We start from the raw sequence: 27,594 nt of genomic DNA, 5'->3' as shown, positions 1-27,594 counted from the left end.
CTGGGAGTGAATCTCACTTAAAGAAAGTTGCCTCTGTATAGCTTGATGAAGCAATATTGGCACTTGCATAGCCTGATTTTTGTAAAGGTTTCCTGGCTATTCTCTTAAGTGGTAGAAAGCAGAGGAGTGTGTTATTTATCTGTTGTTAACTCCAGTAGGCAATTTTTAAGGCTTTCCTTTGTATAGTGCGTGAAGATAACTAGATATGCAATGCTGAAAAATGATGTGCATTGCAGTACTGATGGAATGGTAGCTGGTTTTTTGTGCAGAATGATTCAGTCAGTATTTATTTACATTTTTATTAGTTTAGTGATCAGAAAATACATTTAAAGAACTTGGCATGTCTCAGATTGCTCTTTACACTCGTTTGGCCCTAGCATAGCTATATTTAATAAAGTTGCACCTGTTCTATACCAGTGCACATATGTTATTCAAACATTAATCTCAAAACATCATGGTTTTGATTTCTGACTGTCCATCTCAGTGGAAATTAAAATAATGGTAATAATTTGATCATTAGTAGTAATTGCACAGTTTGGAAACTATGGGACTCTTAGAAAGATTTACTCTTCTTATGTTAGGACACTGCTAAAACAATGGATCTTGTGATTCTAATTTCTAGAAATAATGTCATCAAAGGCTATTGGGCCTGGTTCAGTAGTCTTTTCTCTGGCAAAACTTATTTGTTATGATGAGAGTTTTTATCAGAAAAGACACTGCTGACATGGACCTACTGGGTTAGATTATAGGATGAAGGATGTTTTATTAAGTCAGATTCTTTGCATGAGTTGAGGATTTAATCCAATATTTTAAATGGCATACTATAATAATGCATGAAAAATAATTTTTGCACAAAACCTTCTAGATCTAGGAGCTGTGGAAAATAGGGCTTTTGTTGTGACCCTGAGTTTTCTTAGTGAATATAAATAACTCATTTATATTCAGATAATGTGCAGTATATTTCAGGTATATGTCTGGTTATAAATTACAGTTTGTGTAATTTTTACAGTCACGTATTAAATACCTGACGTTAGAACTAGCAATTTCCACTCATGCACAATGAATTATATTTTAAGTATGTAATACTAGACCGGGCAATTTCTGTTCGTGCTCAATGCTTTACACTTTAAAGTACAGTGATATCCTTCAGCAAAACAGCATAACCTTCAAGATCGCGTACATGTTTTAACTATTACAAGATACGAAGTTACTGAGCTTCATTTTTATTGCCACAAACATATTTCGGTAGAATGTCAACTATGCTGGAGAAATGCTGTTATTGGGTAAATGGCCTTTTTACAGCATAATGAGGATTTGAAATGTCTAGGTTTATGACAGTCTTTTTCCCCAGCCTAAGCAGGGGACAGTCGTTTCCACATGTCTTTCTAGGTCATAGAATATGCTTTGGGCTGCTGTCCTGCTTAGAAAGCTTTTTTTTGTTGTTGTTTAATATGATGCCCGACATGCGACTGTGCTTGTAGAGTGTGTAGGCAATAGCTTAACTCCGTGTTTTTTCGGCTCCCATCTGACGTACTTGTAGTTACCAAGCGAGCTGGAGCACTACTGCTGCTTCTTTTGTTGGATGATGATAATCCCTGGGTTATTTTTCTAGGCTGGTGTAGGCGCGCGGGGCTCAGAGCCACAGCGAGAGCAGCACGAGGGGCGCGCGGGGCTTGGGGTGCTGGGAGCGCAGTGCCGCGGTGACTGCAGCAGAGCTGGGGGGAAGGCTGCAGCCTTCTTCCTGGCACTGCTGTCCTGCTTAGGCTCTATGTGATGTCCTGTCTGAGCTGATGAAACATCTCACTGTGCCTGGAGTACGCTTAAAAGACAAGAAGTGACCAGTTCAGGCATATCTTTATACTCTAAGCAAGGACTGTAAGCAAAAGTGGAAAGGAAGGGGTGAGTCAGCGTGAAGGAGTCATGCAGATATTTTACTAGTCCCTTCCCTTTTCGAGATTGTGTAATATTTACAGTTTAGCTCAGTTTCTTACATAACGCCAGGGTGGAGGAAAACACGGGGAGGTTGTGTAAAGGGCCTGAACCCACTCCCATTGCACTCTGGCAAAGCTCCCACGTGTTTCACTCGGAGCCAGAGGCAGCTCTGAATTGTAACCAAGTGAGCATAAAGAGGTAAGCATTGTTCAGAAATGTGTGCAGTGGCGTTTATTTTCTTTTCCTTTTTGTCCATTGAAAGTGTTCTTCCCCCTGCTGATGGAAGGAATGAGTGCAGTCTTTGGTGCAAAAGGCACACGGGAATTTGGAGAAGCAAAATCCATGTTGCTCTGAACTCAAAGCTGCCAGTCTGGCTTCTTTGCTAACCTGTGACCTGGTTCTGCTGTCAAAGGCTTCATGTCACAGAATCACAGAATGGTTGAGGTTGGAAGGGACCTCTGGAGATCATCCTGTCCAACCCTCCTGCTCAAGCAGGGCCACCTAGAGCCAGTTGCCCAGGACCATGTCCAGACGGCTTTTGAATATCTCCAAGGATGAGACTACACAACCTCCCTGAGCAATTTATTTCAGTTCTTTTACTTTTCAGCAAAAAAGTGTTTCCTGATGTTCAGAGAGAACCTCCTGTGTTTCAATTTGTGCCCATAGCCTCTTGTCCTGCTACTGGGCACCACTGAAAAGAGCCTGACTCCATCCTCTTTGCACCCTACCTTTAGGTATTTATATACATTGATAAGGTCCCTTTAAGCCTTTTCTTCTCCAGGCTGAACAGACCCAGCTCTCAGTCTTTCCTCACAAGAGAGGTGCTCCAGACCCTTAATCATCTTCATGGCCCTTGGTTGGTCTCTCTTGTAAGTGAGGAGCCCAGAACTGGACACAGTGCTCGCGCTGTGGCCTCACCAGTACTGAACAAAGGGGAGGCATTACCTCTCTTGACCTGCTGGCAATGTCACTTGTACACTCTGAAGTTCAGGTACTCAGAGATCCCAATTTTCTCTCATGATCGATGTGGAAGCTGGCATTTTTAAACTCAATTTCTGAAGCGTGCTTCTACTGTTTTTTATTCACTAGTGTGACTTTGTATTCACTAGTGTGACTCCTTGACTTTGTTATCCACTGGAAAGGCTGGGAATGGTAATGAAGGGATGACCCGATGTCTGGGATTCCTGCAAGTGACCTACTGGCCAGTTCTAGGTAGTTCATAGTGGGCTACTAGTTTCATATTGTCTTCATTGCTCCATTGTCTTTGATTTCACTTTGACAAAATGCGTTTTTTTTTTAACGTGTTTTACCGTGCTTCTTTCACTGGTTTTTATACACAACTGTACACAACAGTTACTATCCTGTGTAAAACAGTGTGAGTAACATCTTCAGTCCTGTACTCCCTTGTGTCCGATTTACTTATTTTAGATAAGATATTATTGCATCTTACAATTGAATCTGAGCAGAATACAGTCAGCCCAACATATTTTGATCTGTAGTGGGGAGAAGTATTTTCTGTAAATAAATATTTTAGTTGAGGGTTTGTAAAGGGACAAATTATTTTTGTGTGTTTCCACTTGATGAACTCCTTTAAGGAGATTTGTCTTTCAGACCAAGTGCACAATATGGTCTGGAGATCAGACCATCCAAAGAAACATCAGAAATCTTCTCTACTTCTCTGCTTCCCAAGATTGACATTTCTTTACACTCCTGTGGAAGAAAGTGTGGAACTCATCTGCTGTGGAATACAGTTTAAGTGTCATTGTCTATAGCAATCTTTAAAGCCCTTGGAAAAGAAAACAAATGTGAGCAATGGTACTGATTTCTGGTAGTGAGGATGGTCCTTCATTACAGTTCATATATCCAAAACATTGCTTCCACTTTCTTTAGTATACAAAGCCCCACCTCTTATCAAAACTAAGAAAAAAAAATTAAGTTTATGGAGATTCTTCCAATTTTTTTTTTTTATTTTGGAAAGCGTTTGTTTCTTCTGACTTCATTATGGTTGCTCTTCGTTTTAACTTGTATGAACAAGAAGAGACTCAGGCTTGCAGTTTATGGTAGCATTGGCTTTCTTTCCATCTCCATCTTACATTTTCCACTTAGTATTGAGTTCCCTCTCTTTCCAGACACCTAACCACACTACTGATTATTTGCAGCAGTATGAAACCATAGTACTGACCATTTATGGCTGCACACTTCCTTTTTTTGCTAATGAATGACTTCAGAAGTAGGTTCCTGTTTAGACTATATATTAGTGTCTTACCAGAGAAATCACCTTTTCTGCTATGTTTTTGGAATTTCTTGCATTGGCATGAAGTGATTGGCAGTAAGCCTCATGGAAACAGCCTTGTGTTTTGCACATGTTAAGTGCTTCAGAAGATGTGCTGGGTCCTTTCATGTGGCCTCTGCTGAATCTACTACAGAGTCAATGCAAGCCACAAACTCTCACAAGCTGCAGTTTAGACAGCTTGGCTACCAAAAAACTGGTGTCTACTCCCAGCACCTCATAAAGTTTGGTAACCTTGTTGTTTTAGTAGTGTTGATTTGCTTGTGGCAAAAAAAGGTAGGAAACAATTACATCACTTCATATGGAACTTAAATTGTGACAGACCTTGAAATAAGGATAAGACCAAGAGACGAATTCTTCTAAATTTGGAGATGGCTCAGATCTGAGGTTTGGTGAAAACTTCTGCTCTGCAACAACATCCACAAATGCAGGATCAAATAATCTGTTATCTCAAATTTGTGAGTTTTGGTTGTCAGTAGCTGCTGTCATGCCCCTGTTTCCCCTTGGAACTGAAATCTGGGTTGCACAAAGATAGGAGGTACTGTTCTGCTGTCATGGTGTGAATTCAGAGCTCACTTAAACTGCTGTCTGAATAGCTTAACGTTTAAAATCCTTCCTTCTGGTGCATGCAAGGGACAGTGCAAACTGTTCAAAACTGTTCTTTCAGTCGGTGCCATCTCTAAACTAGAAGTACCACCTCTGAGGAGAAAAGAAAATCAGTCCCGATGGTACATGCAGTAGAGAACTGAGTCTTTCATCAAAGCTTCTTTACTGCTGCCTTTTACAGTGGTGGCTATGTGTGGCAGATGCTGTGGTGATTGAATAAGTCAATTTGCAGCATCTCTTTGCTGAATTTCAACTGCTGATGGAAAGGCTTCATTAAGTTTTGTTTTATGGCAACAACATAGATCTGCTATTTGGAATAGTAATTTTTTTTTTTTTAACTAAAATGTTGAGTCCCAAGGGATTGTCCTCTTTCATTTCTGACAATTGTGTGTGCGTATAATAAATTATCTTTTCACGTATTTTGACACTTTACCATAACAAGATGTCTGAAGTATTACTTTAGCACCCAAGACATGAGACGTCAGTTTTATGCATTATATGTAGACACTGAGACACCACCTCCTCTAGACTAGCACTCTTGTTGTGCAAAACAGACAAAGGGGAGTGCTTTTGGCTAATCCATATTTCTGTAGTGTGAGGGCGAGACACTCTTCCAAAAGACATTCAGGACAGGAGCCAAACCTTAAATCCTCTGAATCACATTATTGCATTGACTAGAGAAGGTGCTAGTTAGTCCCTGGGAATTCCCCCTCAGATGCTGTGGGTGCTGAATTCTGCATTCTGTAGTTCTTGTCTAGTGATTTCAGTGACCCGACAACAATTCCTTTCTTCACTGAAGTCACTCAGGCAAATAATCCATATTGGATTTCTCTGAGATTCGGGACATCATTTTGTTGGAAGTGATGAAACGATAGATCTTAGCCCACTAAGCTCAGGCTCTTCAGGCAGAGAAAAAGCATTGCCTAGTCTGTATAGGTCAACCTTCACTGACTGACTTGACATAGAGATTTCATTCCTTTCTCCATCATTCCTCCTGACCCAGCACCATTGGTAGGATGCCCCCTCGCATCCTGCAATTCCCCTTTAAGCATCCAGAATCCCTTTTGGAAACAATTAAAAAGCCGCCTGTTACTAAGATAAAAGGCTTAATGTAAAGACGTTAATCTACATTGTCAGAAGTTGATTGTCTATGTAGAGAGAGTACTACCGCTCCTGCTCCTGTGAACAGTGCAACCTTAAATATTTTGGATAAATGTCCTTGTACTTTACTCATATCTATAAAGCTGTCCAGGACCTCATTTGTTGTTCCAAGAGATATATATCCTAAGCTTGATGTTTGTTATCTTTTCAGATTAATACTGTTTTAGCATTGAAGTTATCCTTTGGTGACTTTTTTTTTTAATTAACACATACGTGTATCCCAAGATACTCTTGTTGATACTGAGACACAGGTAACTCACATAAACTCTTGTTGAGCTTTCTCTGCCTCTCTGTTTAAGACGTACTCTGCATGTCCACTGATTAGTAAGTTCACGAGATGGAGTTAACAGAGGCAGATGGGATGGAAGTTGTACATATAAAGCAAAAAACAAAACCAAAACAAAGAACCCAAAGCAAAGATCCCAGCCTTCAGACTCCAGGACTTTATGACATATCAGCTTTATATTAGCATAAGTGGCTGCTTTTTCAGATCCTCCAAAGAGTTTTGGCTCTTCATTCAATGTCTAGATCCTGGTTCTGGTAGCAGGTAAGCAGAGATCAACTGCCTGCAACAGGTAGTTTGAAACTTTTTTTGAAACTAGAAATTTTCTCTTGTGTAATAATGTGCTCTGACCTCCCCTACTTCAGTGCTGCGTAACAAATCTGCTTTTAAATCCCATTGAAGTAGAAGCTGGAAGAGTCTGGTAATAAAAAGATCCAAGAAGTTTTGCCCTTTTGCGGGTTCTCCATCTTTTTGCGCAGATGGTTAATTTGAAGCAGATCACATCAGACGGATTTGTAGTGCGACGTCTGTCTTCCTTTCCTTCCACATACAGTTCTGTATGAGTAAGAAAAGAAGAAGTCCGGAGGGACTTGAATTTTCTGCTCATATACATAGATGGTCAAATCATTGCTATGTCATTTACAGTATGTAGCCAGTTAGGGGGCCAGTATGTGTGCGTTTTTCAATAAGTCAAAGCTGAGTTTTGAGGAGGGGAGAGGACAAGTTTGCATATGCAGATACTCAGATCCACAGACAAAATCCAAATATATATTATTAAGGAAGAATACTTTGTCTGATTAGTATCGAAATTAAAATTCTATAAAGTAATAATTACTGAACTCCAGGCAGAGAAGATCTTAAGTCCATTAATCATCTCAGAGTAGGTAGAAGAATTAACTGAAAGAGGTTTCTGGATGTGCATGACAAATCATAGAACTGTACCTAAATGTCTCAGAGCTATTACTTATTCATACATTTTCTACCTTTAAGGTTTTTGTTTTGTTTTGTTTTGATTTTTCGTAGATTGAGTTTTCCTTGTTACCTCCGCACCTCTACTTAAGGCCATTTGGTATCTGGATTTAGGCATGGTGGGATTACAAGAAGATGGCCCTGATCTGTACGTTTACATTTTTGGGCTTGTCAGAAAGGTCTCAGCAAATAATACATGAGTATAAACAACGTCACAAGTAACACAGTTGCTTTTGCAAGAGAAAAGCAGTGTTTTGTAGAGCCAAGGTTGTCTTTATCCCTGGATAATCCAGAGTTCATTTAAAATCAGTGAAGCTATTAGCAGTCTAGCAGTGAAGTTTTAGCTCTAAGCTTCTTTTAAACAAGAAATTTTGTACTGCGCAAGGAGCAAAACTGGAGATAATGGAGAAACACATGTCCTGTACTGTAAACTTTAGAAATAAACTATCCACAACAGGAAAAGCCTAGGGGCCAAATTCTGAACTACTCCATAAAAAAAAAAATTGAAAAGTTGTTGGAAGTTTGCCTGAGTAAGAAGTATGTAAGAACATCAAGAGCTAAGTTCATACTGACAGATGAATACAATAAAAACAAAATCTAACATGATGACATTCTAATAAGATTTGTTAAATATCTTGTGCAAATGGTTATGAAACTTGTCTTTATGAGACAGATATTTACAGAGCATTTAGGGAAATGCAGATATTGTGAAGTATCTTGCTGGCAAACTAAAGAAATCCCTAGAGCTTGTCTGCTCTTGATAGAAGTAGAAAATCTAGCAGCTGTTTGACAAGAATTTAAGTAAAACAAAAATAGAATAGATTAATATTTCAGATGCCTTTAGTACTTCCTTAGACTTGTTTGTTTGGTTTGGTTTTGGGCTTAATAGTTTTGGGGTCTGTATAAAAACCCTAAGTAAACCTTCACTTTCATTTAAATTTACAAATCTGATGCTTTTGGATCAAGGGATTACAGAAATTGTTACATTCAAGTTCACTAAATCCTGAGTTCTCCTTCAGCAGATACTTTAAACAGAAGGTGTCAGATCCCTCTCCTGAGCAGTTTTTTTTCTGATATTATGAAGGTAAAGTTACAATATATAACAAGCACCTACTGACTTTAGCAGAGAAACGTGTTTTCTCCCATCAGAGGTAGTGCTTCTAGGTTAACTGCTAGGTCAGGTTAGAGAAACGTCTAGGAAGTGCAGGAGAACATCAAAATGAAAAAAAACCAAGCACAACTTTTAAGCATGAATACAGTTAACACGTGGACAAAGTATTAGAGGAAATGAAGCGCCCTCTCACTGTCCTAAAATTAAGACTGGCTGACTGGCTGGGATCTGTGCTTTAGCCTGGCAAAATACTGGGTGTGCTGGTAGGATAGTTTGGAGGGACACAGCGATCCTCAAGGTGTTGGTGATCCGACTAGAAAACCTATCAATCCTTTGATGGTTCTTTCCCTGAGTGCCTCACACCACTGGGTGCCAGTTAGCATGAGTCTGGAGATGGCCCATAGCTTCTGCTCAGGGATGATGGAGAAGGAGCCTTTTGTGCCATTCAGTTTCCTTGTTCGTGCGTTTGTCGGCTGGGCGCAGCATTGCTTGGCAATGTGTCCGCACACCCTTGGAGGACTTTGAGAGGCAGCCTTGGGCAGATACAAGGCTCTAATGCCTTTTACTCCTTCAGGGAGAAAGGCTTGCATCCTGAGCATCCCGTAAGGTTGTGGTCTGCTTTTTCCACTAGCTAGGAACTTGAAATGCATAAATTATACGGGCTGAATATCACAAGGATTGAAACATTTTTACTATTTTACAGGGAATTGGACTTGATGATCCTTATGGGTTCCTTCCAACTTGTGCATTCTATGATTCTATGAAATGTAATGTGTCTGCTGGGATGAAAGGGTAATCAGCAGCTTTTTTACCTTGGTTGAGCTGCAGAGGCAAAGAAATACTGACTAGTCTGCAGAAGTGTATCTTTGTGGTACATCCGTAGGCAGCAATAGAGTAGCAGTTGGGCTATTACAGACTTACTAGAAAACAAATAAAGTAATTTCATATTATTTATTCAACAATGTATATATTTTATGCAACATTGTATGTATTTTACACTTACAACTATTGGTCTATTTACAGTCCTAAGACATCTATCACAGTAAAGATTTGTGTTTTCTTGTGGTGCAAGAGTGAAATCAAGGAACAAATGGTCATAGATTGAAATCTAAAAAAAAAGATTGTTTTGAACACTGAGAGTAATTTAACAACTGAGACTGCGGGGACTGAAGTAGCAAATGCTGAACTACAGACTCACAGGAATTAGTGGGTGTGGGTTTGTGGTTTATGTTACAGAAGAAGTTAGACCCCAGATGACCAGAATGATCCTTCTTGGCGCTGCAGCTGACCAGTGATGCATCCTGAGCATCCCACAGTGTTATGGTGTGTTTTTTCCACTAGCTAGACCGCAGGTGTTTGGGGTGGACAACAAGAAGTATAAGGGAATGGAAAGTGAAAGGGAAAAATGTTTGGGATATGTTTCTGCAGCTGGGCTGCTTGCAAGGAGTCAGCTCTGCAACGGGAGGGCTCTGGCTGAAGCAATGAGTATTCAAGGCATGGTGGTCTCGCCTTGATCATCCAGACACCCTTGATACTTAAATCATGTTCCATGGTTCGGATTTCCCCACGTTCAGAGATGTTACAATGTCTGCTGATGTCTGCCAGTTAAATTAGGATAGCTGTAAGGCCAAGTCTCCAACAGGGAAAGCTTTTAGACAAAATCCAATCTGTAAAATAACACAAAACAGAAAAATAAATGGAGCCATTTTAGAGAATCTCCTAGTCTTTGAGGCAGAGATGTGTTTAAAAGAGTAACTCCTCAGATTAACTTTTTTCCCTCTGAAATTTGAGTCTTATGGGATTCATTACTTAAAACAGGGGTAGCCCAGTGTAACAGAGTTTACCTCCTATGAGCCAGACTGAAGTCTAGCTACTATTTTTTGGCTACCTTGATACAGCATGCCTGTGTTTGTCATCACTCCTCTTCATTTTCTAATGTCAGGATGAATCATTTTAGGAATGTTTATATCAGTTCTGTATGAAACCAGACAAGCTACAGCTTACTGAGCTTCCGAGATTCACATTTTCTTGTCAGTTGATAAAGTTGAAACCCTTTTCTTTTTCTTTTTTTTTCCCCCTCTACGGGAGGGAAAATAAGTTGGTTGTGTTTAGTCTTTTTTTCCCCCCAATTCTGCCTCTTTCCCAAACATGCTAAGTCTTTAATATGTTTTTCTTGATCTGTGTAAGAGTTCGTCTGAGTCTGGAGCAAGGATGGGCTGATGAAATGGGGTTCGCGGTGCAGCTGGTTCACCCTGGCAGGCAGGCAGAGGCATGGAAACAGATCAGGGGCTCAGCAGTGTTACAGTCCCTGCCAGGTTATCTGTAAATCCATATTAGGACCATATCATGGCTTTTTCCCCAAAGTGAAGCCTTCTTTGAAGGAGTTTCCCTTTATTTAAACAAACTCCGCAATGAGCTTTTTAGTTCCCAAAATCAGACAAAGGTGAGGTTTCACTTTGTTCTTCCAGCTGTGGCACAGATCTTCTTTGTAACTTTGGGCACTATTCAGCACTACAGCACCAAACACAGAAGTTGGTGTTTACTGTGGTGCATCAGCTTGAGAGCAGTATCTCCACAGGAACCTGTAAGGAGCTTTATTTGCAGAGCCACATGGGGGTACATAGTTTGGGCATCCCTTTCATCTCCTTTTTTCTGATAATAGATATTCTGCAGTGTTATCCTGGTGCGTGCATCAGCGCTTCTGTGACAGTGCTGTAGTCAAAACCTAACATCTCTCTAAAGAGTCTTCACAATTCTTATGGTAGAGATGTACAGAAGAACTGGAAATTTTCAGGAATTAACTTTCTATTTTCTTGCTAGTTTGCTGTTGACTCACCCCAACTCCCTGCACCCCAAGGTCTAAAAAGAGTGTTTTACAATATTTCAATAGTATTTAATACCATTAAAATTATTTCAATAAGGTTTGTCCTGTTTCTTGCTCTGGGTAGGATTCTTGACTGGGAGTAGATACCAGCGATGTTAAATATTCAGGGTATTCTAAGCTCGAAACACAGATGCTGATAAGATAGTTTTCATTTGCTATATGTTGTGCTCTCATATGCACAGATTTCTCATCGCCTCCAGTAGATTTTTATACCAATATAAAGTGGGTATAAAGCATTACCACTATGATCTAACAGTAATTAGTTCACTCACTTCGTGTTCATATAAAAGCAAGCCAGAGAGGACAACTGAGAATCGTGTTCATGATGTAAAACTGATAAATGAAATACATTTCAAGTATGTATTAATCTAGTAGTGCGTTAAACATTAATTAATTAAATTATTAAGATTATTAAAAATTATCATCTAAATTTTATCTCAGCATAGAGATAATTAGTAGAGCTACAGCTACTGGTGAGTGTAATTAATTTGGTGGTTTATAAGAATAAAGTTCTCCAAGGATTGTTGCAAATTCCCTATGTGATAATTTGCATTTGTATTTCAAGTTAGCTTGAAAAAAAAAGGAAAAAAAGATACGGAAAGGTGTTTTTTCATCAAGATATAGAATAATCTTAATCCGTAAGTTTTACCTACATATAAAATACTATTCTCACTGCTTTGAAAGTGAAAATACATACAAAAATAAAATAAAAATAGGCATTGTAAACTTGCTTACATGTGATTAACAGCTCTGAGGAAATCTACCAACTTTCCAATGCTAAGAATACAGTTTGCTTTCTCCAGGGGTGTAAATCTGCACAGCTCTATTAAATTTAACAGAATTCCTTTGGTTTTCAATTGCTTTTGGAGGATGGCCAAATGCTGGCAGATAACCTGATTAGCGTAGACGTTCCTACCTGTAAAATCTTTCTCTTTTTAAAGGTATAGATAGCTTGAGGTTAGAATAAGATTAACATAGCTTCACATAATTACACTATCTATCTGCCACAGTTAATTTGTGTACCACAGCATTTTAATCAAATGAGTGCGGCAAATAGGGTTCATTTAACTCTTCAAAATGCGGAAGGAACTACTGAAAAACTTACCACTTGTGACCTTTTGTTTAACAATGTCTAATGTCCCATCTCATTACAGACTATTCAAATTAGTGATTTACCTCTTTGGAAAACATTGTTTATTTAAGGAAAAGGAACTAAGAGAAAGTGGTTTTTTATTTCAAGATTGGCTAATCTTTATAAGTGCCTCTTGGGCAGTGTACTGGGCAATAAGGAAAAAATAGGGGCTGCATGCAGCTCCTGCCACAGTACAGTTAATATCACTGGATTGTTTCTTAGGGCTCCCAGATTAAAAGGAGCAGGGGGAAACCCAAGTACTATTTGTCAAAACACATTTTAAAAACAATTTTAATTGTTTTTGTTCATGCTGCAGAGAGGACATCATGCATTGCTGATGTGCCTTTATTTGACCAAGGCTCATGTGCTTATTCTCTTGATTTCCAATTCAAGAGGGTGCTTCAGCTTGTGCTTGTCTTCATAGGATATAAATAGATGTCAGTTTAAATGTGTGTATGAACTGACTGTAATAAGGATCTTGAAGCAGTGTTTAGCTCTGCAGTGTTTTAAAGATGAGATATGGCAAATCAAAAGTAAAATAGGTGATCAGAGACTTAGATATGTAAAATGAACAAGAGCATCATAATTCACAAAATTTTTGACACTGTTTCTCATAAAATCCTCGTAGAGAAGTTGATGAAGTGTGGAGTAGATGAATGGGCAGGGAGGCAGGTGGAAAACGGTCTGAACTGTTGGGCTGAAAGGATTGTGATCAGTAGCATGAAGTCCAGCTGGAGGCCAGTCAGTAGTGGTGTACCTCAGGGGTCAGTACTGGTTTGCAAATGATACAAAACTGGGAAGAGTGGTTGATACTCTAGGTAGTTGTGCTGCCATTTGAGGGACCTTGAGAGGCTGGAAAAATGGGCTGACAGTAACCTCATGAAGATTATGAAAAGGAATTGCCAAATCCTGCCTCTGATGAGGAATAAACCCAGGTACTAGTACATGATGGGAACTGACTGACTGGAAGGCAACTCAGCAGAGGATGACCAGGGGTCCTGGTGGAGACCAAGTTGACTATGAGCCAGCAATGTGCCCTTGCAACAAAGAAGGCCAACAGCCTTCTGGGCTGTATTAGCCAGAGCATTGCCAGCAGGTCGAGGCAGGTGACCCTTCTCCTATGCTCAGCACTGGTCAGGTACATCTGGAGTTCTGTATCCAGTTCTGGGCTCCCCAGCACAAGAGAGACATGGACATATTGGAGCACAACAGGCCATGAAAATGATTAAGGAACTGGAGCATCTCTCACATGAGGAGAGGCTGAGAGAGCTGGAACTGATGGAAGAGTGAAGAAAACAGAGCCAGACTCTTCTCAGTGGCACCCAGTGACACGACAACACAAACTGAAATACAGGAGGTTCCATCTGAACATAAAAAAAACCTCCCACTTTTTCTGTGAGGGTGGCACAGGTTGCCCAGAGAGGCTGTGGAATTTCCAGCCTTGGAGAAATTCAAAGCGCAACTGGACACTGTCCTGGGCCACCTGCTCTTGCGGACCCTGCTTGAGCAGGAGAAGTAGCCAGTCTCCAGAGGTGCTGTCTAGTCTCAGCTATGCTACGATTTTGTGATTTCGTGAAGAAGGTTAAATATAAAAGAGGATATTTTCATTGCACTTCATTACACATGCCCAGTGGTCTGTTAATAACATGGGAAAGTTTACCCGCTTTCGTGATTAAACTTCCGAAAAACTGTCTTTGAATATTTCCTTAAGCTTCTGGAATATATTCTCTAATAGTCTGGAAAAAGCCACAATTTGGAGACTTAATTGTGTTTACGGAGATGAGAGAGGTAAAATAAGTGTTCTGTGCAGTAAAAACGTAAATACAATTTTCAAAGTTAAAATTATAGGTCCGTAGGAAAGTCTTAAATCAGAAGAGGCCTCTGGAGATCATCTGGTTCAACCTTCTGGTGCAAGGGCTGTAGATTAGGTTATCCAGGGACCTGTGAAGCTGAATTAGGAAGAGAAATTGCACCATTTCTCTGGCTACCTATTCCATGGTGAAGAATATTTTTCTTTATCCAGATGAAATTTCCCCTGAAGCAACTTGTGCCCCTGGACTCTTGTCCTGTCATCATGCATGGTGGTGAAGAGAGCACCTTCATTTTCTCTATAGCTATTTTTTAGGTATTGGAAGATAGTGATCTCCCTGAGCCTTCTCTTCTGTGGGTTACACAAGCACATTCACTTTTTGACCTCTCTTTGTATCTCAGGTTCTCCAGTTGTCTCATCGTCTTGGTGGCCGTTCGCTCCACCATCTACAATCTTCCTCTCTCTTCAACTGGGGGAAATTCACTTTGTGTAGCCTAGATGATGGGCGTGTTTCTTCTAGTAAGATTTAGCAGCACAATAAGATTTTTCCAGAACTCTCTCAGGAACTCTCATACCCTGTTATAGGTATCAAAATAGGCTTCCTAAAGTCTAAAGAGAAATAAATCTCTTTTTTATTGGATAATTTTTCAAAGTAGTGCAGAAAGGAGTTAGTCACAAGGGTAATGTAAAGGGCAACAGGTTTGAACCTATTCTGGCTGGAGACAAGGGGTATTCTGCCATTAACTTTAATGGAAGGAGGGAATGACACAATTTTATAGAAGATGTGCTGAACTGGGACTGCGCATAGTTGGATTAAGAAAATCATTCAACCTTCTGTGAAATACAGAGAGGCCTGGGACAGTCCAGACTGAAGAATAAACTCTGCTAAAGGCTCTTACAGAAGGCACCAGGAGAACAGATCTTTTTGCTGCCAGTATGCAACTTTCTAGCTGAGAGGCTGCTTACCTACTTTTATATGGAGAACTGGTCTTGATATTTTTGTTGGAAGACATTGCAACTAGCCACAGCAAATACTGACCTTGTTGTGTGAGGTTTGCCTGCGTCCCTTCCTTGATGCCATTTTTTTGAAGGCTAAGACTTGCTGAAATAATTCTGACTCGTAAGTTTCTGTACCAAATTTTTATAGGAAAACTTGAAAGATGACAAGGAATTAAATATGAGTCTGTCTAGTAATCAGTACTCTTAACAAGAATGCCCTTCCTCTTCAGGAAAATCGAATGACTAGCGGGATATTGTATTCCCTGTTCTAGGTTTGCCAAGATTTAGAGAATACTAACCTTTTATCTGTGTCTGCTGCTAAATAAGGAACGGATAGGAACTGATCCTCAGCCCTGAGGCCAGTGATTTCCCACTCCACAACAGATTATCTTGGGAACACTAATGGCCATGGTCCAGAACAGAGCCAAGAAGTGTCCTCACAAGCATGGTGGATGATAGAGTATTTGGTGATTCACTACCTGGGCCTCTTTTATTTATAATACAGATGTGTTCCTTGAATTTAAGCCCTCTTCTCAGAATTCATTTCTCTGTAGCAGTAGAAAAAAAAAAGACAGCAGTGTCATCTGTTGGGTCTTGGTTTCATGACGGATCTTGGATCAATTATTAACAGGTTCTAAGAAAGGCATCAAAACCCAGTGGTAATATCTTCTATCAAAAAGAAACCAGTGGTGTTGGTTTATAGAAGGAAAGTGAAGAATCTTTTCTTGAGGAATAGTTGCTTGTCCTGTTTATGTGTGAAATCATTTGGTGTACCTGCAAAAGCTGTCCAGACAGTGCATTTGAAATCTCCCTGTAGCTAACAAGGAACGAGACTGAGGGGGCTCCTTAGACATTTGGCATGGCTTGACTGGACGTTTTTAGATACCATGGTGTGGACAAAAGTGTAAATAATATAATTCCTGTGTTGATAGTCACAAGTAACTAGCCCTGAGGTGAGGGCATACGTGCAGAGTGAGAGAATGGTGGCTGCGAAGTGATATTTATGATGTGCCATGCAATCTGGTGTTTTTCCTTTGCAAACTCTAAGCTCTTGTGAAGTGCAGCAAAATCTCAGTTTCCATTTAGAACAAAGCATCAGTTGTGTGAGAATGAACAGCTTGAAAACATGTGCCCTGACATTCAAGAACCAGAGGTTTCTTAAATGCCTTGATTTAGGAGTGATGGGGCAGTGTCTGGTTTTGAATGATAAGTCTCAATAGTAGAGGGGGTATTTCTGTACTGTTGTATCCTCAGTTGGTATCATTGCTGAGTAATGCTTAGTGAAGTGGCTGTTCCAAATCACACCCCAGACAAGCCCATCCCAAACTCCTCTGTGACCAGAAGAAAGGGTTAAGACTGAGTGGAGACTAGCCATGCTTGGCTTCCTGAACCGTACTGATGCTAGACTTGCTTTTTAAAGGGTATAGCTGCTGGTATGGCTGCTCAGGAATGACCTATTTACACCAGGTTCTGTCTTAACAACTGTAGTTTGAATGCATTTTGTTATTTTCTTGTTACTCAGAAGTGGTCCTTAATATATTTAATATTTTTAGTGCCCTACAGATACCAAAGCAACGTTTGGGGTCCACCTTAAAGTAGTAGGAGACTGGACAGGTATGTAGAAAAACAATTCCTTTTCAGAGACAAATACCTTTCCTTGAACTGTTATCCCTTTCTGGCTTCAGCACGATTGTACCTTGATTGTGGTGTACTCTCATGAGAGATCGTTCATGCTTGTTTTCCCAAAGTTGTTTTTATTACATTCTTGATGCAACCCCTGCTTTATTCAGATGTACGTTTCTTCAGATAACATGTTTTTCCAGCTACTAACAGATCATCTGATTGCAATGTAATAATTTTCAGTGTTCCTCTGTTTCTGCCTCTTTTTCTTATTTTTCGGTAGCCTGCTGCCCCTGTGCAGTGCAGTGCCTCTGTGCGTAGCAGTGCCTGCAGAAATACTGAAATGTGCAGCTCCCAGATAAGCGGATTTTGATGCCAGCAGTTTGGATGGCTGCCAGGTTAATTAACGCCTATGGTACACTGAGATTACAGCTTGCTTTCATGTTCTTCCATGCTCTTCCATTGCTCTTTGAATGTCCTCCAGACCAGGGGTCTAAGCCAGGATTCCCCGCAGAGGAGAGTGGTAATTTGCTGCTCCCTGTCACAGTTGTATACTCAAGTGATAGTTGTCATTATTCCTTGGCAGCTGACTTTCTTCTTGCTTCGCATAGCATTTCCTTGTAAGGAAGACAAATACACAACACCGTCTTGTTCATTTCTTACGAAGAAATGTTTTCCGTGTTAATTTGTATCGGCTTGTGTGTTTGTGGAACTGGGTCAAATGAGCTTGTTGCCCTGAAAGGGATTAGACCAATTCAGGGAGATTAAGTCCATGAGTATCTGTTGAACTTGTTGGTCCGGCTGCATACTTGGCTGTGGAAGTTGCTGAAACTTTAATAGGCAAAGGTTGGGAGGGCAATGCCGTATGGACGTATGCTCCATAATCACCTTGATTTTCTGTTCTTGCTTGAAGTATAGGATGTTGGCCAAACAGAGGCAGATTATGGGCCTAATTAGTCTCTGATCTGCCCCAGTATGATAGCTCTTTTGTAGTTAAGCATCATTCCTACCTGGGAGAGGACAGTGTGCTATTGGGACAAGTGGGGTGGAGAAGTACTAGCTAAATGAGTTTTCAAAAAGAAGTAGCATCTTTGAAGTTTTCCGATTGCCTCTGTGGCATGAATTGCTCTCTATTAGCATTTAAATGTTATTCTCCCAACCCAGTATCTATGTTCTCCATTGAGAGGCAGGTCTGCCTAGGTAGGACTGTATGAGATTCAGGACACTGTCACATTACAGAGACCATTTGTTGTGCTGGGGATATCTCTCTCGAGGTCAAATGTGCTGTCGAGAAGCAGGCGGTTTACCCAACCCTTTATGCCGCACCTGTACCATGGAGCCCTGTTCCCACTCCATTCCTTAAGCCCTGTGACAATTAGTGGTTTCTAATCTGCTGACTGTTCGAGGAAGGATTATTACATTTGCCACGTTTCTTATAATCTTTCTTAAGCGTGCTTTAATGGCCGCTTCTGCAGACAGGATATTGGGCTGGAGGAGTTTTTATGCGACATACTGACATTTGAGCTCTTCTCACGACCTATTCTCTCAGCCTTTATCCTATTTATTCAAATTCTCTTTTGTATCACATTTTCACATTCCTGGCAGTTTATGCCTGACACCAAAGAGAGTTAACAATTTATTTCAGAGAACTCAATTACAAGCCTAAATTAAAAGGATGCAAGAAGAGTACAGATATGCTTTGAAATGCAGAGAAGAACTGGTTAGTTTGAGACATTTCTCCTCTCGCTGGCTTCAGCTTCTGCTGCCTGCACCTGGGAAATGTGGTGAAGGAACAATTTCCTGCCATTAGCTGTAAGGACTTGAGGGGGGATACACGCGGCTGACAAACCAATTCTGCAAGTTATGTTTCAGGTCCAGTCTCTGACACTTAGTCTTATGTTTTGAAAATTTAATAGAATGCCTCGTGGCCTTAGTGACTTTCTTTTGTAGGTTGGGAAAGCAACTGCATGTCAGGAGAAAAGGTAAGGGGAAATAGAATTGTCAACTCTTGATGAGAAGTTGCTGTTAATGGAAAGTCGTTTATTGCCCATATCCCAGTGCATATCATTTTAGATATCCAATAGAAGAAACCGCAAGAAGCGGCTTCTGAAAAAGGCAGTCACTCTAGAAATAATTTTTTGCGTAGGAGCAGATATTTAGTAAATTTTCAGGCAATGCTGTTATTTGTTTTTTAAAGCAATGATTTGAGTAATGAAAAACATAGAAAAAGTAGGGAAGAGAGGAAGAAACCTCAGAAACGGTAGCTCTGAGACCTTTGCAAACCAAACAGTAATCCAGACCCCTAAGTGATGTATTTCTTGCTCCATTGTAATCAAATGGTGCTATCTGAGCTTAGAAGAGCTGAGAACCTGCCCTTCTCAGAAGCAGATTTGGATAAAGGCACAACATTCCCTCCCATTATGTAGGCAGCAGCATCCTTTAGGTAAATTTCCAATACAAATCTGAGCTCTCTCATTTCTCATCTGTGTTACGGTGGTATTAGTAACTGTATTGTGCTTAGCTTTCACGTTCATCACAGAAAACAGACACACAGGCACTGGTATTGCTGTAATGTGCCCTCAGATATCTGTGTAGCAGATACTTTCACCTGAAATACTTCCCATGGCTCCATTTGTAGACCTCTGACCTGTTTATGTGTCTAGTTTAGGATGAGACGAGCAAGTCCCAAGCATGTCTTTTTCTCTTTATTCATTGTAAAGAGAGTCTAGATATATACATCACTATCTCAGAAGTAGTTAGTTTAGTTAATTGACAATTAGTTGTGATTTTTCCCATGTAAAGGTTCCCAATGATTTTTCCATCTTTTGCCAAGTGCACTGGTATTGTGAATAGTGGTATAGCTATTATAAACCTCCCTAAAGAATGGTTTTGTGACAATGTAATTACTATCCTTGTGCTGACATGTGACTACTTAAGTCAGCACCTATTGTATTAACAAAACGTTTTATGACATTGTGGTGGCTTGTACTATTAATGCAATTATTTTGTCATATTACAGAGGTGAAACCTATGGCTGTAGACCACAGCTTAGTTAGCCTGTCAGGACTTAGACACCCAAGTTACGATGGGTTTACAGCGGCTGATCTGTGGTAATTGCCAATGTGAAGCCTTGCAGGTTGGGTTAGCCCTGTGGCTCTGAGCTAAGTCAGCGTGTCTTCCTCTGCGGCTGCCTGGCAGTTATTGCAGTTGAGCTGGTGGATGGCAACTTTAAACCCTACAGTAACATTGAAGTCCCTGCGATGGCTTGTGCACAGATCAGAGCTGTGAGATCCATGGATTAGCTAATAAACTAATTGCTAGCCTCCCCTCTAAACACCTTTTTTGTTCTGCTTCTCTCATACCTCTGTGGTCACCTATTTATCCTTCAGCTTTGGAAAAATTGTTGGCTTAGTATTTAAAAAAAGGGTTTTCTGAAAGTTTTTTTGTCCCACTTACTGTCTGGTTTGTCCTCAGTGTTGTCATCTATCAGCCTTATGCTTCCTCTGTCCTTGCTGCTGCCTCAAGTACTACTGCTTGTTTAGTTTTAAAGCTGACATTTCATCTGGCACCTCCGGAGGGAAAAAGAGAGGCCACGGGCCATGCCGTGTGTCCAACCACTTGACAGCAGGGAAAAAAAACCACGGCAGTGTATCAGGACAATGTGTCTCATTCACTAGACAAACTTCGGGGTGCAAGACAGAAAGTGATATTGATGATGCTGAAATAACAGACTTCTGACGCCATGCAGCATGTTTTTGTGGAAAACAAATACACAGCACTCAGAGGTGTTAAGGTGAACTGCATGCCTTAAGGCAATAAAACATTGCTGTTATGTTGCAGTGTGTTGCTGGGACCGTGTTTAAAACACTGCTCTACGGTAATTTTTATCTTGCAGTGACATCATCCTGCTGTGTAGTTGCGTGTGATCCTAGAGACGTTTGCAAGGCCATTCTGAGCAGCATGGTGTTTGTTGTGGGGATGCCATAAGAGCACTTCAATACCACCCATTGAATCTGAGACTTCTGTCCTATAGGTTACTAAATGTCATGGCAGCAGGAGGTGTTGATGCATGCGGGAACTCTCCAGCTAGAGCCAGAACAGACAGATCATGGGATACTGATCTGCATCACCCTAGTAAACTCTAGGTCTCGTCAGAAAATAGGTATCTTTGCTTAGTTCTTCCTGGTAGAGATGAGGATATGCACGGTCACTAGGTCATTTAGGTACTAACTACCTTATTTTGAATCTGACATGGTATGATGTGAATTTTTGTCAGATATTGTCATAGTCCTTTTTCTGGAAGGTCCAGATTTGGAACAGAAAGTTTTGGGGGGGGGGACGACATTTTTCAGTTAAAAACAATTTCCAGAACATGGCAAATGTATGAAAGCATGGATCTTGTTTAACTCCCTATGGACTAAAACCTGAGACAGCAAAGAGTACACCCCCCCAAATTTCTTATTTTTAAACAGATGAAAATTTTAAGGACATTGTCTGGGATTTTGGAGGCTCACTAAGGATTTTTTGCATGCTCACCAGAAGAAAATAAACATACCTTTTGAGTGGCTCTGAAGGAAGAATGATCTAAACTTGCTGGGCTGGGAGGGTTTGTCAGATTGTTCAGGAGTATCTACGTGACCTTGTTAAGCCCTTGCAGCTCCTGCTTTAGAGAATGCCTGAAGCATCCCAAGGCTCGCTGTGCGTTGCTGTGCTTAGCTGGAATTTATCAGCAAGCGTAGGAGCTAGCAAGGAAGACATATTTTATTTTCAGTAACCCCGGGGACAGCGTTAGAGGTATTGAAGTAGTGGATCATTCAGTCAGTATCTACTATATTCTTAGTAGATCTTGACTGAGACTGGAGGAATGTGTGAATCAGAAGATGACAAGAAGGAATAGTAAGACTACAAAGTCTGCCCGCAGGATGTGACAAGGTTGTCCCGGGATCACTATAACTGCTACTGAGTTTCTTTAAAAATATCTAGTCACTGGTGATAAACAGTTGGTCAACTCTTTTGCTATTACCTCAAGCTGTCTTTGATTTGGGCCTTTTTCATTCCATAGTAACATGTATTTTGTTGTGTTTAGTTATTCCATGAGATTCCTGGCAGGGTGTAAAGGCGTTAATGACGTGGTACTGTTGGTTGTTCCAGCAAAATCAACGTGTGGTTTTGGAAGCAGAAGACAGATGGGATAGATGTTATTTTCCCCTGTTAGATTTTATGACTACTGATTCTTATACTGTCAGTGAATCCTACTTACACTTCTGAGGAAGATATCAGAATTGAGTGCTAAAAAGGTTTAATTGTGTTTATTTTTATGTAATTTGACATTAGTAATAAAAGTAATACTGTTACATTACTGGGAGGTTAAATGCCTTAACAATATAATTAGCCAAGGTGTGCCGTAAGGAATACTAGTTTTATTCTTCATTGCCAGTAACGTTCGTTAATTATTTTACTTGTGACTGCAAACAAGCTCAATAAAAGACAGGATTAAGAGAATGGAGAAAAAGAAGGAGAACAGATTTAGTTTACTGGCTCAGTGCTGAAAGCCCCTTTCCTCTGATTAAAGAATTAATGCTGAAGGTGAACAGACCTGCTGAATTTTTGGCTCCAGACCTGGATTGTTTTACATTAGTTGAACTCCAGCTGACTTAGCACCAAAACCTGTACAACTTGAGTCAACTCCGATTTGAACAGTTAATGAGTTTTACCTCTACAGGGAAAAAAGATTTTTAGGTGAGAAAGTTGCCTTAAAGGAAGTTTTCTCCTACTCTGAAGTCCTTTCTTCGTGCATCCTGTTACTTGTAAACTTCCACCTTTTTGCATATCCCCAGCTCTTTTTAATCATGCAGTGATTATAGAAAACGACATGGCTGAATGATGCAAATTGTTTTTATCCTTCGATATAATATGCACAGGATGTGTGGATGTTGCTGTAGTTAAGAACTGATCCAAGAATATGAGGTTGAAGGATTCCTTGCCGTGCCTCAGGTGTTTTAAGTACCCTTACGAACTACAGGAATGAAACCTGTGGAACACGTTAACGTGTAGCAGCTGATGGGATCTAAATGAATGTAGTGAAAAAAAGCAAAAAGCTACTCTCTACTTTGAAAATAGAGTCACAAGATAGAAAAGCTCTATACTCTGTATTTGAGTGGACTGCCAGGCAAATTTCTGGTTTTGTAATCACTATTTGTATGCTGTGTTTGCCTATTTAAGAAGGCAAAGTTGCTGTTCTGGAATTGCCTGTGTTTCACTATTTTTCTGTTAATCTTTGCTTAGGGAAGCAAATCTTTGCTTAGTTTGGCCATTTTTCTGTTAATCTTTGCTTAGGGATGCTTAGGGAAGTCCCAGTCTTGTGGTAGTTTCTGCGCAAAGGTACACAGCTGCTTCAAGTAATGAATATACAAAGTCTGGCTGGACTTTCTGGTTCCTTTGTGTGACCACCCTTTACAAGCGCAGGTGTGTAATGGTTTCTAGAGAAATGGGAGAGTTCACATTAAAATGCCAGCTCTTCATGCATGCCTGCACTTTCCTGGGGGCAATAGTGGACTTCCCTAGATGCCACTCAAGTTTTGCTGAAGAATCCCTACCAAACATCTTGTTTTGTTCCCAGTACATGGAAACTTCTCCCTCAGGGACAGGAGAAAAAAGCAGACACAGTTCAGACTTGGAATTATGAGTTACCACAGTTTAACTTACAATTGCTAGTTAAAATATCTTAAAAGTAGGTTTGAAAAGTTTCTTTTTGGGATCCTTTTCTAACAGATTGTAAAAATGCTGTAGTTAGTTAGGAAAAATATATTTCAAATTTGGAACATTAAAAAAAATAGGAAGAACTTCTGTAGGAACTGTTGATATTTATAAACTTTATGATCAGAAGGGACAGTTATCTTTATGCACTCCCAACTCCCACATGATGCTTTAGAATTTCATAGAATAATATCTATACAGACATTAACATAAGCCAAAACCAAAACTTGAAATAGTCTGCAGATTTTTCAGCTTCAACCTTTGGATGTCCATCGGCTCTTTCTGTGCTGTTTGTGAAAATGAAGCTCAACTTTGTGATGATGTCATAATTTAGTGGGGTTTCCGTTCCGCCTCCCTCCCCCCCCCCGCCCCTTTCCTCCTTCATTGCAGGGCAAGAACCACCACTGGAAAATGTGTGTGCATTTTAGTTGTTGCCTCTTTGTGTGCAAATACTTACAGAAAATGAACATGGCACCTGTGAACCTTCTACGTGGTTGATCTGTTGTACTAAGACCAAGTTTTGAGACCTTGCATTTGTCTGGTTCTTTGCTTTCTGCACCCTCTCCACTTCTAACATTCCTTTTAAATACAGAAGTGGGCTTGCTTCTCAGTAGAGGTCTCATCATTGATTTGGGCTGTGGTATGATTTAAAGTGTAGCTCTCTTTTGCCATAAAGACCACCAGCAGTGGTGGATGCTGGACTATTCAGACTACTATCATGCTACCTTGTATTGCTCCTCATTCCTTGGTCTCTCCTACCAGTCTTATTTCTACAGGTGCCTTGTCTAAGCTTGGATCAGAAGGGGGAGGGGCCATCACTTGCTCAGAATTTGTTCTGTGCTCAGCGGTTAACTCTGTGGGAATTAAAATTCCCACAACATTGCAAATGTCATCATGATCAAATAACACGGTCAAATGACATTTTCACCCTATTTAACAGCAAATATTGTATAGCTTCTTGTTGGCATGATATTAGTGTTGAATTTCTAGTTAGATATCCCACCTCCTTTATTGCATTATTTTTTCTCCTTCATTCCATAAGTATATTTACCCCACTTTTCGCCAGCTGCATGTCCTCACCCCAAACTTCAGACTTCCTTGAAACAGCCACTGTCTGTTCCAAAATCTCTTTCTATTCCAAGATGCATTAAAATCAGTGCTGGCCTTCTTCAAGTGAAGAAAATCCTACACCCCAAATTTTAGCATCAGTTCCCTACAGCCCCTTGCAACCCAGCTTTGCATTCATGTGCCACCACACACTTTCCTGTAGCTTCATCCAATCCTTTGACTTTTCTATATGCATTGTTTCTCCAATGCATCACGCACTAGTTGGAGAAATTGGCTTTCACAGTTAGGAAATACAGCAATTCTGTTATCCAAGAATTTTTGAGGGGCATCTTGCAGCCACAGCTCTTCTCTGCCCCAGTCCGCCTCTGGAGATCTGTCCCATTAAATCATAAATATTATTAATAAAAATCTTCCACCAACCAACTATGTAGTCATCAGCTGCAAAAATAGGATTCCTGTGAAAAAAATGGGTATGTGACAGCTGCAGAAGTGTTACTTCTTCCTCTAAAGAAACAAACCAAACCAAACCTCAGAATTTGCATGAAAGCACCATGTCCTGACAGTGGGCCAACAGCAAGTTTCCACAACTTGTCAAAATAGGTATTTTGGTATCTGCTATAAGCAGAATAGAAAAGTTTAGTTTAAAATATTTATGGCTATGCATTTTCTATGAACTTAAACCACACACGAAACCACATGCTAATCACAGCTCTGTACTGGACTGTGAACCTCGTGGTCCCATGCCTCAAAAAAGTGGATACCCCAGTGCAGAACACAGGTGTGGGAGCAAGTTCCTAATGGGAATGGAGTCAGACTGCCAGTGTAATCCATTTTTTAATACAAAGGTATCCTTTTGTGAGTGTCAGTCCACTAAATTAATTTGTAGTTAAAACTCAATTTTTTTTCTTCGTATCAGGCTTTGAAATTTCAAAAGGCGGTGAGGCAGAAATGCCTTAAATACTCTATAAAGTTTAAGATGTTGCAAGGTAAATTAATTGTTAGTGCGTCCGAATTTTGAGTGAAATTTGAAATGGCAGTTGCTACGTGCTGAACATGGCATTTCTTAATGAGACAAATGACTCAATTATCTCAGTATTAACTAAAGCGCTGTGAGGAGAAACTGTAGGAGGGAATTCATAGGCTGGAAATCACTTTCCAAAATGCGAATGGGGTTGCAGCCTTGCCCGTGTGGTACGCGGAGTAGAGTGTGCCGTGACAGCAATGAACGGCGCTTTGGTATGAAGTGCAGCAGCTGATGGGCAGGGTGCAGCGTGTATTTTGTTTCACTGACATTATAACCCACATTTCTGCAGCTCAGGCATGTTCTTGTTCTTCCTCTTTTTCTTCTTTATTTAAAGAGCTTTTTGCTCAGAATGGGGATGAAGCGACAAGAGCTTGTGTCAAAAGGATATCATGATGCTTTTTATTTATATAGTTTGTGACATGTGTAGCAGATTAGACCAAAGTACAGTATAACAAAATAATATTCCATGTGGGGCAAGTTTTGTAGGGGGAGGTAATATCTTTTATTAGATCACCTGAAACAGCCAGAAAAACCAGGTTGTCTTTCAGGCATGCAGTGCCTTCAGCAGGTTTGACAAGGAGGCAGCAAAGTCAAAGCAAAGAGCAGGGAATGAAATAACATTCCTTGTTACTTTTTAAAGCATTTTTTTCCTTGAGAAATATGAGCAATAAAATTGCCTAGTAAATGCACAGAAGATGCCTCCCCCTTTTTTTTAAGAAATTGATTTACCTTTTCCACGAGAAATATTATTTGTTTCGCAAAAAATTCATATGGCAAAAATGCTGTCTGAAAGCAAAAAATATCACTTGCAAATGCTCTCCCCTCTGCCTCTTGGGATTTGTATGTCTCCAGCTTTCTTTATCTTCTCTTGGCTGCGTTCCCAGTTTAGGGCATATTTGCTGTAATATGCCATGGTCTCACTCTCTCCTGGAGAGAGGAAGCATTTGCATCATGGCCGATACAGTCCAGCTGGCAACTCTAACTGGGAAAAGAGATGGGCACGTGAGAAAACTCCACTATGACTTGCATGAAGTGCTGCATTTTATTTATATATACGTGCCCACACACATCCCTAAACTTTCAGCATTTGTGTGTGTTTTTTACATTTTAATAATTTGTTCTCTTAAAATCTCAATATCCTATCCCAAGATTTTGATTGAACATGCTTGACCATCTTTAGAGAGTAAAATTTGGACAATGCTTTATGCAAAGCATAACTGTGTTTTTAGTAATTTGAAGGGACCCTGTTCTGTATGTGGAAGCTGATAAACAGTGGATGACTGCTTAGCTTTGTGACTTACCTGGAACCAGAAAATTTTAAATTATGCTGTAGTAAATACCATGATCGTGAGTAAGAGAGAATGCTTCTCTGCTGGAGAGAGAGCCTGGTCTGTGGATCCAAATAGGCACATTTGTGTTTTTATGTGTGTTGGACAAGGGGGGACTCAGTGGAGGGTGGCATTTACCGAGGGCTGTTGACACATTTTTCAGGGTTGAAGGGGGATTTTGAGGAGAGGAGGGGTTTCAGAGATTATTGGCTATTTTGCGTTTTGCTGAAATGGCTGCTGTGATGATTTTACTGTACTGTCGATGATAACTAGCACACCTACAGCCTCCGAGAAGCCTCCTCGTGTTATGTGAAATGAAAATAAATCAGTGGGCAGATTGTGCTCTTCATTGCGACAAGCAGTTTTAAGGACTATCTCTTCTTCCCATATATTTAACATATTCCCTTATTCATTAAGCACACTGTAAGTGCCATTTCCTCAAGGAAACCCACGCACGCTTTCAAAGACGAAGCTGTGAGGCTTTGCTGTGCTTTGCCGGGGGGCTGGTGCCAGCCTGACGGCACAGGGCTTTCCCTCGAGGATTTCACTTACACTGTGTGAGCTGAGAGTCTCTTGAGCTTAGCGTGACTGGTTTGGAAAAGGCAAAATTTATAATTAAAA

The 27,594-nt window shown here is 40.3% G+C and overlaps 1 protein-coding gene across 1 annotated transcript in view; it reads left to right on the top strand.

Annotated features, from left to right (window-relative positions):
- NOX4 (NADPH oxidase 4) overlaps positions 1–27,594 on the top strand; it is a 70,615-nt gene that overhangs the window by 31,021 nt on the left and 12,000 nt on the right. Inside the window, exon 11 of the mRNA XM_009583104.1 lies at positions 16,731–16,791. Within this exon, the coding sequence (XP_009581399.1) occupies positions 16,731–16,791 (61 nt within the window). The remainder of the gene's footprint in view (positions 1–16,730; positions 16,792–27,594) is intronic.

Source organism: Fulmarus glacialis, unplaced genomic scaffold (assembly GCF_000690835.1).
Source record: "Fulmarus glacialis isolate BGI_N327 unplaced genomic scaffold, ASM69083v1 scaffold748, whole genome shotgun sequence".
Lineage (NCBI taxonomy): Eukaryota > Metazoa > Chordata > Aves > Procellariiformes > Procellariidae > Fulmarus > Fulmarus glacialis.
This window is presented reverse-complemented; position numbering and strand designations above follow the sequence as displayed.